The following is a 12,567-nucleotide window of genomic DNA, read 5'->3' as shown; positions in this document are numbered from 1 at the left end:
CCTTCACCTGGGTTGTGACTGGACACCAGCGGGAGAGGGACCAACTTCTAGCGGCATTGCCTGGAAAGGAGAGTAGTAAAGTTGTTTTGTCAATTGCCTGTGGTTGGCTCCATCAGAACTTAAAGTCACTGGACATTTTTCTTCGCTTGCTGCCTTGGAGCTGCGCGCCTGCCAACTTAGTCAGCTGAATCCAATTACTACAAGCAGCATTTCATTTGGCCCCATGGAGCACTCACTTATAACTTCCCGAAAATTTCAATAACCCGAACCCTATTGTAAAGGCTCCTGATCCTAAAGACTCTTCCGTGGTGCTCGTGAGGGATGGGGTACAGGGCCGGGGCTGCCTGGGACCAGCTCCTCAATGACAGCTCTCAGAAGGAGTTCCCTCCCCTGCTCCCCCAGTTCCTGGCTGTGGAAAGGGTACTTGAGCTGGTGGCCCAGAGCCAGCCCTGTGAAGCCTGCAGTTCTGGACAAGCAGGGTCTGAGGTCCGCTGGTGCTAAATGGCGGGTGGTTTGGGGAGGGAGCGCAGGAGAAGGCGGTGGGGGCTCTGGGCTGCCTTGGGGTCCTCTTCACTTTCCTCAAGCCTCTTGCACCCAGAGAGCAAAGCGCACCCCTGAACGCCCAGGAGCAAACTTACCCTGTTCCTCCGTGGCTGGGAAACAAAATCTAGCTACCTGCATCCGGAGATCGTGGCCCTGGGTGGTCTCCCAATTTAGCCCTCCTTCTGAGGGGAAGCTCCTACTTTTAAAGAACCCTTTTTTAAAAACAATAAAAAACAAACAAAAAAAACAATCAAGCAGCAAAAGTTGACGTCTGCCCACGTGAATGTATCGTATAAAGCAGCTTTGGGATTCTCTGGTCCGGTCGGGTCGGTGGGCCTGAGTGCATCGTGCCTCCATCGCATAGCCCTCTGGCCAGCCCAGCGGAGAGGACCCCCTGGATCCCAGCCGGCTGGGAAGCTGAAGTCCAGGCGTGATGTTAGGATCTCTACCGGGCCAGGATTTCTTCGAGGCGCTTCCGTTGGGTGTTCATTAAGGGTGAGTTATTACCGCGTGAGCCAAAGGTCACTTCAAAGGCTTATGGCTTTGCGCTCTGGTCTTTAGAAGGGCCCGGAATGCTTTGTGTGGGGCTTTCCCAGCGTGGTTTAGTGTTTGCAAACTAGTGAGTCGACAAATTGCACAGGGCAGATGCAAGAGGGGGGATTGTCTACTTTCACCTGCCTGGGGCAGGTACTTGCTGAACGCCTGGCAGTGGTGTGCAGCACGGACTGTTTTGGGGTGAGGGCGGAAGGGATGTTTGTTTCTTAGTCGGTTTGCAGCCCAGACCAGAAGGGTGGTTGGTACTTACTGGAATAAAATAAACTCGGGGAAAGCATCAATATATAATGTAGAAACCGAGAAACAGTGTCCAGTACCCTCTTTGCTGGAGCCGCTGTGGCAGCTGTTGACTGGGACTCACCCAGGCCCATCTACATATTCCCCGTCCTTTTCTGGTGCTATGTCGTGGTAGCCTCCCTTCCACTCCAATTCTGTACAGTCCCCCTCTTCTGCTCTTAGAAGGTGGGCTTGGCCTGGGGGATTGGGAAACCTGGAGCATTTGGAGCTTGGTTGGAGCAGCAGGAGGGGGACTGGTTTCCCTGAACCTCTGACCCACTTGGTACACCCCCTGCCCAAGGGTGTGATCCTTCCCTCAGGCCCAAATCCCCCTTCTCCCACCCAGCCAAGGATTTCAGTGTTAAAGGCTACTCTCTCCCCAGGAGCCAACCGAGTTTCTTTTCTGCCCGGTAGAAGGCACCTGCAATGGCTGCAGGCACCCTTTACAACAGTCACATTGATTATGACAGCCTTAAGGGGGGTAAAGCCTCTGGACATGTAAGTGTTTGTAAGAACCAGCGGCCACTGAGAGTTTTCCATTTTGTTCCAGATCCACCTGAACAGACTATCAAAAGAAACCCGAAGAGCCCACAAAAAGACTTAGAGACAAAATTTGAGAACACACACACACACACACACACACACACTCATATATACAATTGTGGTGAGTGGCGTGACTTAAAAAAACTATTTCCACTACATTTCCATCTGTCCAGCAACTCAAAGTAGCCATCTCAGGATTCATACATCAAGACAAAACAAAAGGGCGGCTTTGAAGTGGATCACCTCAGTGTGAACTGCAGCCCGTTACATGATAACCGATCATCGGCCTTCAAATTTATGGCGCTTTAATGGGGTGAGCCCAGTGCCTTAAATGCAGGGTGTATTACATACCAAGTTATCTGGGCTAAACAAGAGTGAGTTAGAAGGCCCATCCAGGGCTCCCCATAGGTCAGAAGAGGCTCGGGCTGAGAGATCAGGAGAACTTGGGCAGAAAGCTTTGTGGTAAATATTTCCCCTCCCCAGCAAACCTGAAAAGGAGTAGCTACAAAATCCCGAAGTAGCAAGGCCAACAGGAAGGAAGAATCATTGCTCAGTTCCAGTGAGTTACGGGGATACCCAGCAAGAGTCGTGTCTGCCAGAAGGAGATCTGTGGGCTCCCGAGGCCCTGGTTTAGGCAAAACAGGGAGAGAAGACGCAACTCGAACCTCCAAAAAATTGAGACTAACAAAAGCAACCAGCACACCATCACCTCCCCCTTCTCTTTCAACTTGCACGGACCCACTCTACCCATCCGTGATTTACGACCACTGAGCGCTAGTCACAGCCCAGAGACGGCCGCCCCCTCCCTTCCCAAGCCCCTCGGCCTTTCCTGGGCCGCGGTGGGCCCGCAGGCGCCGGGCCGGCCTCCGCGCGGTGCGGTCCGCGAGCCTCCTGGCGTCCCCGGGCCGCGGCGGGCGGCAGGTCTTCGGCCCCGGAGAGGCTGCGCGCTTCCCCTCCCGCGTCCGGCCGCCCGGCAGAGCTGCTCCAGGAGGCGGCACCGGCCACTTTATATAATCACCCTGCTCCGGGGGCGCGGGCCCCGGGAAAAGTGCGGAGTAGGGCATTCTTTTGCTGCGCTTCCTCCTACGCGGAGACTGTTTCCCACTTCTGAAAAGTGCCGGGCTTGGGGAAGTGTTTTTCTTTTCTTTCCTTACTGAAGCGTTTACTGCCGCCGCGCTCGCAGTCATAAATTTTGTTTCAAACCACAATGACAGGTGCATTGATATGCACCGTGAGAGCTCCAGCTGCTTAATAACCCCGTCCCCTGGCCGCTGTGAGCGCCTTTTATTTATTCGGTATCATATTAGGTATTGATCTCGGGCAGAATTAAGTGCAGTGAGCAAGTATCTGGATTCAGCTGTTTCGGAGGCGCGGTGGGTGCGGCGGACAAAGCAGCCGGGCCTGGGGAGCGGCGGTGGTCGCTCAGAGGCTGCTTTCCTTCCCGCTGGGGACCCGTGAGCCCCGCCTGTGCTTGGGCCTCTGGACTAAGTTGGCAATTCCCTGGGACCTCGAGAAAGGACAAGCCAGACCCCGGTTTGGCGCCCCTTCGCCCGGAGGGGCCGAGGGTGGCGCGGGCAGGGTTCTGGGGAGGCGGCCTGGCCTGGTTCCCTGGTCTGGGGGGTGAAGGGGAGGAGGAGTGAGAGGAAAGGGCAGCTGAGGACTTGGAGGACTGCCCCTCCCCCTACAGGGCTTGTCTTCACCCCAAGGCATTTGGGTCCCGGAGCCCAAATGAGCAGAGATACCAAAGGGCGAGAAAAGAAAGCCTTAAAGAAAAAAAAGAAAAAAAAAAAAGAGGGGGGGGGTGATCGAAAAGATGAGCCACTGAACAGTTGACCATTGTCCAAGTGATTTATGACCCATTCCTGCTTTTTAGGTTCAAGCAGAGTTCACAAGGAGCAGGGATTTCTGGAAAGAAATGAGCCTTTTTTTTTCCCCCAACAGTTTTGTAACAATATTCTCAGGTTCTGTTTTAGGAGAGGTGGTTTCTTTAGGGCACTATATATTTTTTGGTGGGGGGAGGGGAAGCTGCAAAGTCCTTCCCATTTATGAGAAGCCTACTGCCCTAGCTTCTGGGGGAAATGGACATTGTGTGGGCCTTGAAATTCCTTAATACAATGAAAACAGTGAACAGACTCTGTGGTTACTCATGAAGCTGCCCAGTAGTTGCACTTTTGACGTCTGTACACCGAGCGTTTTCTAGGAATATGCCATAGGAGCAGATATATATGTAAAGCCATCTGTTTCAAAGACCTGGTCAGTTCTTGAAGAAGCGGTTTTAATATGACTGGTCCACCTAGCAAGATAAACTTGGTCAACCTAGGAGGCAAGAGGGGCGTGTTTTGCTTCCGCAGTTGTAAGTGGAATGACAGAAGCAGCAGTGATTCTGGTGGTCTCAGTGTCCAATGTGACCATTTTGACATCCAGAGGGCCCAAAGTTTAAAACTGGAAGCAGGATCCCAGAAAAGTACCAAAACTTAAGGAAACCCAGTGTACCTGGCACTTTTGCCTGGGCATATACACATGTAAATATTAGTCACAGGATGAGGTGGTAGCTTGGTAACTTTAGGAGTCAGAGGATGATATAGAAAATGAACTGAAAGAAAAATTAAGACCATCTTTGTTGGACAGATATCCTAATTGCATACATTTAATAACAATAGTAGAAACAATTCCTAAGACATAACATCCTAGTATTCTATTATCCCATTGAGAAGGACCTGTCTTTTATCAAGATAAATGGCATATTCACTTATATTTTAAAACAAAAACGGGCAATAATACTACCAAATGAAGGGTATGAATATTTAAAAAAAAATCAGGTTAGCTTTTTGTGAAAGTGGAGGGGAGATGAATGATCAGAGGAGCAATTTTGGAACTAGTGGTCAAATCCAGTATGTAGGCCACATAAGTTGTGTAGATAGTATGGTCCATCATGGTGACCATGATGTAAGCCAGGGAGTGTGGGGTAGGAAAGTTGCCTGAAAGAAGAGATCAAGGAGTAAGACCAGGGAGCTGACCTATGAGTTTTCTTTATGGAGCAGACAAAAGTGGTTGAATGGTATTAGTTATACTTTAACTCCTTAGGAGCCTTTCAGGAGAAGGGGTGGGTGGGTGAGAAGGGAAACCCCCATCAAGAGTCAGAAGACACAAAAGGGGTAGAATTTTTCTTAGTTTTTCCCCCTTCTAATTCTGGGTCCATTCATCATGCCGAAAGAGGCTCTCTCACTGGTTGTGAGTTGGGTGGTGGTGGTAGAATGGATGATCCAGAGCAGAGGTCTATAATAATATCTATACAATAGCTGCAGGTTAAAAATAATAGTAATAATATAAAGCATTCACCTTTCACCTGTGCTCCATGCATTTTAAATTCTAAGTCTCTTCACCCATTCTCAGTGGTATCCATTTAAAAGTAGCAGAAAGCCAAGTTAATAGTCTAAAAAAATGTAGATGAAAAAGAAGAAACATTTTCTAGCCTCAAAAATAAGTCTGGGAGTCTTTAAGTCCTCTTCTTGGTTTTTATTTCCTAGTGGATTTCACAGTGCTGACCACAGAGCTAACTGGGCTGATTTTTACCCTGTCACCGGAAAGTGGACTATCTGGGTCTTCATGAAGGATGCTGTGATTTTGAAACCAGGTGGGAGAGATACTTTTTTTGAGAGCTCTGGCTGTTCTGAGTGTGTTTTCTTTTGCCCATCAAAACCCTGAGATGGCTCTGTGGTTGATTGATCCATTCCGTCAGTCATTCAACAAGCATTTATTGCACTTACTACATGGGGGGCCCTGGGCTAGATATTACATATATATGAATAAGATACAGTCCCTGCCTACAGGAAGCTCAAAGTCAAGTGGGAGAATCAGCCATTAAAATGTATGAGGCCACAAGTGCTTTTCCATGAAGTTTCAAATGCTAAATTGATACTCTTTGGAGGAGGAAAATTGTATCTGGAAAAAAAAAAAGAAAGAAAGAAAAGCCCCTTCCCTTAGACATAGCTAGAGAGAAGGAATCATTTCATATGTTTATGAGAAATTCCTTCTAACTTTTCCAAGGGTTCATATAAGTTGAACTTCATAAAATTCCAGATCCCCCACTTTTAAGTGGGTGAGAAGCAGAGAGCCTAAACTAGTACCTCTATATTGATGGGTCTTGCCAATGACAGAGCCGCTGGGGCCTCTCACTTTTCTTCTCTGCAGGTCACCTGGAACCTGGGGCTGCCCCAGCGCTCTCAGGATTCGGCAGACATCGGAGGTGGCAGTGACGGAGACAGTGGTGGTCAATGTTATTTGAGCAGGGTCAGCAGGCCCTGGAGCTCCCTGAGTGCACGATGCAGAAGGCTGCTTACTATGAAAACCCAGGACTCTTTGGAGGCTATGGCTACAGCAAAGCCACTGACACATATGGCTACAGTGCCCCCCATCAGCCTTTTCCACCCCCTACTGCTGCCAACTCTCTGGACACTGAATACCCAGGTTCTGCCTGCTCCATCCAGAGCTCTGCACCTCTGCGAGCGCCAGCCCACAAGGCGGCTGAACTCAATGGCAGCTGCATGCGGCCTGGCACTGGGAACAGCCAGGGTGGGGGTAGCAGCCAGCCTCCGGGTCTGAACTCAGAGCAGCAGCCACCACAGCCCCCTCCTCCACCACCAACCCTGCCACCTTCCTCGCCCACTAATCCTGGAGGTGGAGTGCCTGCCAAGAAGGTCAAGGGTGGGCCCAGTGCTTCTGGCTCTTCAGCCACCATCAGCAAGCAGATCTTCCCTTGGATGAAAGAGTCCCGACAGAACTCCAAGCAGAAGAACAGCTGTACCACTGCAGGTAGCTCTTTGAGGGCGCTTACCCCTGGGCTCCATCCCCTCCACACGGACCCCAAGAAGCTAGCTCTCCTAGGAACCAAGAGACTCAGGGCTGGAGGTGTAACCTTGGAGGCCATATGTCTAACCTCCTACTGACACAGAAATGTCCCTTCTTTATAGTGTCCCTGATTGGGGGCTATACCCTTACAGTGACAGGGTCTCTCCCTTCCATTCCAGGCTGTTGGTGGCATGGCTGGGCACGTCTCATAGTTATTAATAGACAGCTCTTTATACTGACCTACTATCTGCTTTCCTAGGCTGCTGGTCATAATTCAGCTCCTTGTTTCCATCCAATAGCACTTCAAAACTTGGCTAAGGATGTTACGTAGTCCCTATCACATGAATTCCAGTCTCTTAAATTAATAACTAAAGTCTGTGGAGTGCTATGTTAAGAACATGCTAAGTGCTTTACAAGTATTATCTTATTTAATTTTTCAAAGAACCCTTTGAGGCAGGTATATGATAAAATTCCCATTTTGTAGGTAAGGAAACTATTAGAGATGATAAGTGACTTGCCCAAGACCATAAAATAACAAAGTGGTGCCCTTGAATCCAACCAGGGCCTCCAAGGCATAACCAAGGGATCTATTTGGCCCACCCCTGCCCAATTCTCCCCACCCAGCAAACCTATAATATAGGGAGGAGCATATCCTAGGGCAGGGGTGGGGAAACTTTTTTCTGCTAAGCACCATTTGGATATTTATGACATCATTCTCAGGCCATACAAAATTATCAACTCAAAAATTAGCCTGCTATATTTGGTCAAACATTTAATTAACTCACCCCAAATGCCTTGGCAGGGCCAGACCAAATGATTTCGATTTTGTGGGCCTTATACAGCCAGGCCCACAGGCCAGACATCCTCCCTCCCCCAGAGGATATGCTCTGAAACAGGAACAGCCTCCTGTTGTGTCCCTCTCCCTGGAAAGGGAGACCCTGGAGTAGAGAAGATCTTCTGCAGGCCCACTCAGGGTGTGTGGGAGAAGATGGGCAGGGACGGGAGCTCTGAGGCCTGCTTCCTCTCTCTTCTCAGCTGGCTTGGTCTTGTGTCCTCTGATGTGGCTTATCTTCAGGGAGATGAACTTGCCTATCCATTCAGGGCCAGGGTGAAGCCCAGAATGCAGCTAGCTTGTTAGCAAACCTGGTCTCTGGTTTGCCTGCTGCTCTCTGGGACTGCTGCTCCTAAGGGAAAAGTATCTTCCAGCCCTAAGCTCCTTCTCCCGCCCCTCCTTCCCAGCTGCGGGAGAAGGCCCTCCCTCCCAGGAGAAATCCATTTGTCTTCCCAGTGAGGGAGTGGACAAGCTGCTGAGAGGTGGCAAGGGTGGTGGAAAACAGTGCTGAGGCTGCTGGTCCTAGCACTGCCGTACTAAAAATGCTCCCAGCCTGGTCTTGGGGCCCCTAAAACCTGGGGCAGTATTTTTATGGTTTATCACCTTCTCTGCATTTGGGTGCAGCTGGGCTGGAGTGAGGTGCTAAGATCTCCACCCTCAGTCCATGCTTCCTGGGTGCTTTGCCCAGGAGCCAGCCCCTGAGCAAGGCAGGCTGGGCTGTTCCCTCCCCCACACCCCTTAGCAGAGGGTAGTGTTCAGAGAAGTCTGGCCCTTCTTTGGCAGAGGGGAGGCCTTACCAGCTGCTACCAGTCTCCCATTAAACTCCTCCAAGGCCTTTGGGACCGGATGATGGACTAGGCTGGAGGGGAGGGGTTGGGCAGAGGGAATCAAACCTCAGACGGCAGATGGGTGTTTCAGGTGCGACTGATTGGTAGGCCAGGGGCCGGTGAGTTCCTCCTTAGAATCTCACCTCTCAAACGCCCCTCCCCAATCCAGCCAGGATTAAAGTGGGGGGAAGAGGAGGGAAACCAGGGAAGCACTTCTTTGCAGCCCTGGGTGCCCCCACCTCTCCCTCTCAGCGTCCCCCCCCCCCCCTCTCCCTCCCTGCCCAGGAGAGAGCTGCGAGGACAAGAGCCCGCCGGGCCCAGCGTCCAAGCGGGTGCGCACCGCGTACACGAGCGCACAGCTGGTGGAGTTGGAGAAGGAGTTCCACTTCAACCGCTACCTGTGCCGGCCACGCCGCGTGGAGATGGCCAACCTGCTGAACCTCACGGAGCGTCAAATCAAGATCTGGTTCCAGAACCGGCGCATGAAGTACAAGAAGGACCAGAAGGCCAAGGGCATCCTGCACTCGCCGGCGGGCCAGTCCCCGGAGCGCAGCCCGCCGCTCGGGGGCTCGGCGGGCCACGTGGCCTACTCGGGCCAGCTGCCGCCGGTGCCGGGCCTCGCCTACGACGCGCCCTCGCCTCCGGCTTTCGCGAAATCCCAGCCCAACATGTACGGCCTGGCCGCCTACACGGCGCCGCTCAGCAGCTGCCTGCCGCAGCAGAAGCGGTACCCGGCGCCCGAGTTCGAGCCCCACCCCATGGCGAGCAACGGCGGCGGCTTCGCCAGCGCCAACCTGCAGGGAAGCCCCGTGTACGTGGGCGGTAACTTCGTCGACTCCATGGCGCCCGCGTCCGGGCCGGTCTTCAACCTGGGCCACCTCTCGCATCCGTCTTCGGCCAGCGTGGACTACAGTTGCGCCGCGCAGATTCCCGGCAACCACCACCACGCACCGTGCGACCCTCATCCCACCTACACAGATCTCTCGGCCCACCACTCTTCTCAGGGACGCCTGCCCGAGGCCCCCAAACTGACGCATCTGTAGCGGCCGCCGACGGCCCGAACTCCTGGCGCGATTACCTCTGTTGCTTTGGTGGCGGGTGGCGGGCGGGGCCCGCGGGGCCGCCGGTGACCCTCCCTCGCCCGGTCCCGGCCGCTGCCTCTCCGGGTTGCGGGCCAACAGCGGGCCGAGGCGCAGGCGACTGGGCCTCCCCTCCAGGCGCATCCTCCTTTGGGTGACTCGCCATAAATCAACCGCAAGGATTCTCCTCTGTAAGCCTGACAGTGCCAAACACTGCGGACCGAGGGGCTCCAGGCTGGTAATGATGTCCCGAAGGTAAGTCTGAGATTCGCCGGCCGCGCGCTCGGCAGAAGGACCGGAGCCTGGAGAGCTCTGGCCTGGCCCGCGTCTAGCCTCGTTGCGGAGACCTTAATTTATATGCTCCTTCCCCGTCCTGTAAGGATTGAATCGGACTCAACAATCTGTATTTATTATTTGAAGCGAGTCATTTCGTTTCTCTGATTATTTATCCTCGTCTTAATGTATTTATGTGTATACTTGTAGAATTCTCCAGCCAGCTTAGGAACGCGCTCCCAGGCCTCGGGGGCCACATTTCATCTCTTTCGTCCCCTTGGTCTGAACTAGCTGAGAGAGTAGTTTTGAACAGTTGTAACCGTGGCTGGTGTTTGTAGTTGATGTAAAGGATTAAGACCGCAAATTGTCCTTCATGGGTAGAGTCAGACGACACCCGTTATTCATTTCTCAAACAGCCACAGCCCTCCAACTCGACACAGTTTATTGATTTCAAATTGTCTGGTACTATTTGAACAAATATTTAGAATAAAGAATTTCTCAGTTGGAAGAGTATCTGTGTTAATCACACACACTTGCAAGTAGATCACTGCCTTTATTTTCCCCACAACCTCAATGGAAGACCCCCAAATAGGCTGAACCTTTGAAATACGTTTTTTTTTTTTCATGTATTTGGAATCTAGTGCACACATTGGTTCTGGGATACTTGATTACATCCCAGCTATTGACATTAGGGGGAAGAATCTGAGGATGCAAACCTAGAAATGTTCCAGGCGGGGTGATTTGGGTAGAGCTTTGTACTGTGCCTGCTTTGCTGTTTCTACCCGTCTTTCTAGACACAAATCCACCTTTTTAGATTGCATTTACATTGGGGGGGCCAGAGCTCACTTTTCTGTGTTAAGTAATAAAAAAAAGAACTTTGAAAGAAAACTGACAATCAAAAGAAAAGATACAGGAGAAGTCGTAAGAAGAATTGAGCTACGAAAAAGTTAAGGTGCAGGAAGAGAAATGATCATTTGGAGACAGTCACCTAAGCCTTCTCTCTAGGAAATGCTGTCACGACTTTTTCCTTTATAGTGGATGGTGGTTCATTTCTAAAGAAAACAAGCATTCCCCATGATGTAAAGTAATAAAAGTTTCATTAATGGAACACAAGTATAAACACCTTGTTTTCTCCTGTTCCTTTGTACTCAATGGGCAAAAAATGTCTCCAAGGATTTATAACCATTTTGTAAATAATAGCGTGGCTTTAGCTAGGGGTGGACAACTTCCACCCACTTCTCTGGGAGGAGGCACTTGGAAAACGCCTTCAGATAAGGTTCAATTCTTTGTATTTCAGCAAAGTCGGCCCACACATCTCTATTTGGTTTGACAAATAATGCAACTCCTACTACATCCCTGGTGACACGAGGTGAAATTCCTATTGTGTGGAAATAATTTAACTTCTAATCTTCTGGTGGAGCAACAACCGTTTCTATTTGGATGTTTGTGTTTCGCTAAATAATGACGGCTTAAAAAAACATTTAGTTTCCTTGTTCTTTTGTGCCATTTAAAAAAAATGGCATGTTAGATTGGGGGCGGGAGGGGGTTATCCTTTTGTTAAATTTCACCTTTTCCAAGCAGGCTTAAAATATACATGTTGTACAAGTGTATCAGCAAGAATAAATGACTTCAACCGAAGGGATAGTTTACCCACTTTCAAGGATTAAAATTGTTTTCTATGAAATTTGCATCCATAGGCAGAATTTCTAATTGTCTTGTAAGAAATTATTTTTAAAATTATTAGGGAAATCAAAGAAGAGCTTGCTGCTTTGCAGGGATAACAATCTTTCTTAACTGGCTAAATATTAAATAGATGAATTGTTAGGCTGTTTAGATTCAGCCCGGTTTTCCCTCATCTCCTCTTGCTACCATAAGTAATAATAAAAATACATAATGCATCATGGCTCCAGGCGTTTTCCAGTGCGGTCTGTTACCGCAGGAGTATCTGCTGAGTCTGCGGGTGTCTGCGAGGCCCCAAGTGTCATCTGCGGCTTAGGGTTTCATGGATTAGACTTTAAACGGTGTCTAGCCCGGCTGACATCAGCTCCCTCTCACACCAAGACTCCAAAGAAGCGCGGGGTTCGGGGCTCCCTCCCCAGGCAGCCGCAGCCGCCCGGAGGCACCTTCTCCTGTGGGGTGGAGGCGTTCTCTTGGGACAAATGTGCCGCTCCCTCTCCTCCTTGGAGAAAGCTTCCCCGAATGGCTCGGATGGGCCACACCACGTCGCTCCTGGCGCGGGTGGGGAGTCTGGGGAGGGCGCTTCCCGCGCGGCCACAGGCCAGGGCGAGAGTGGGCCCTGCGACACAGCCATTTAAAACTTCATAAATTATAAACAAGCTGCCCTGGCCTCCGCCATAAATTCTGCTCCCTTTGAGCCTGCAATTAGTGTTAGGAAGCACCAGAGTCTAAACACAACCGAACGCCCTCCGAAGGGCCCAACTGCCCGAGGTTGCAAAGTTTTATTTATTTCCCCTCCGTACCCGAGGTTTGCACACACAGCCGCCTCCTCCCCCGCCGCCGCCGGCGGCACACACTCGGCTGGGCTCCCACTCCTCGAGGGAAGGTCACAATAGCTGCTCTATCGGAGAGCGTCGCCCCCTCCCCCCGCCAGCAGCAGAGAAAGGAGGGTGGGGGAGGGGAGCCCGGCCGGCTGCGGCGCTCCGGGTTGAGGCTCCGGCTCCCGGGGAGGGCCTGCCGCGGGAAGGGGCGAGCTGGCCGGAAAGCAGACCGCCGCCCTATCCCGTGACGGGCGCGCGGGGGACAATGGGGAACGCACCAAGGCCTCGAGGCT

At 51.4% G+C, this 12,567-nt stretch overlaps 1 protein-coding gene across 1 annotated transcript; it reads left to right on the top strand.

Moving 5' to 3' along the window:
* The first annotated feature begins 6,138 nt into the window (after nt 1–6,138).
* On the top strand, nt 6,139–11,138 carry HOXD3 (homeobox D3). The gene is made up of 2 exons (XM_079781750.1): nt 6,139–6,729; nt 8,710–11,138. Exons 1-2 carry the CDS (start codon nt 6,192–6,194, stop codon nt 9,465–9,467), a joined length of 1,296 nt encoding a protein of 431 aa, XP_079637876.1. The 5' UTR covers nt 6,139–6,191; the 3' UTR covers nt 9,468–11,138.
* Nucleotides 11,139–12,567: the final 1,429 nt, after the last annotated feature.

The sequence above is a fragment of the Cnephaeus nilssonii genome, assembly GCF_951640355.1.
Source record: "Cnephaeus nilssonii genome assembly, chromosome: 10".
In the NCBI taxonomy this organism is placed as follows: Eukaryota; Metazoa; Chordata; class Mammalia; order Chiroptera; family Vespertilionidae; genus Cnephaeus; species Cnephaeus nilssonii.
Note: the sequence above shows the minus strand (reverse complement) of the source record. Positions and strands in the feature narration are given on the sequence as shown.

Bases quoted from the DNA above. Each gene is read 5' to 3' on its own strand.
- HOXD3 (XM_079781750.1), top strand. From the start codon at position 6,192: ATGTTATTTGAGCAGGGTCAGCAGGCCCTGGAGCTCCCTGAGTGCACG. The intron at 6,730-8,709 runs GTAGCTCTTTGA...CTCCCTGCCCAG, and splicing joins GAACAGCTGTACCACTGCAG to GAGAGAGCTGCGAGGACAAG.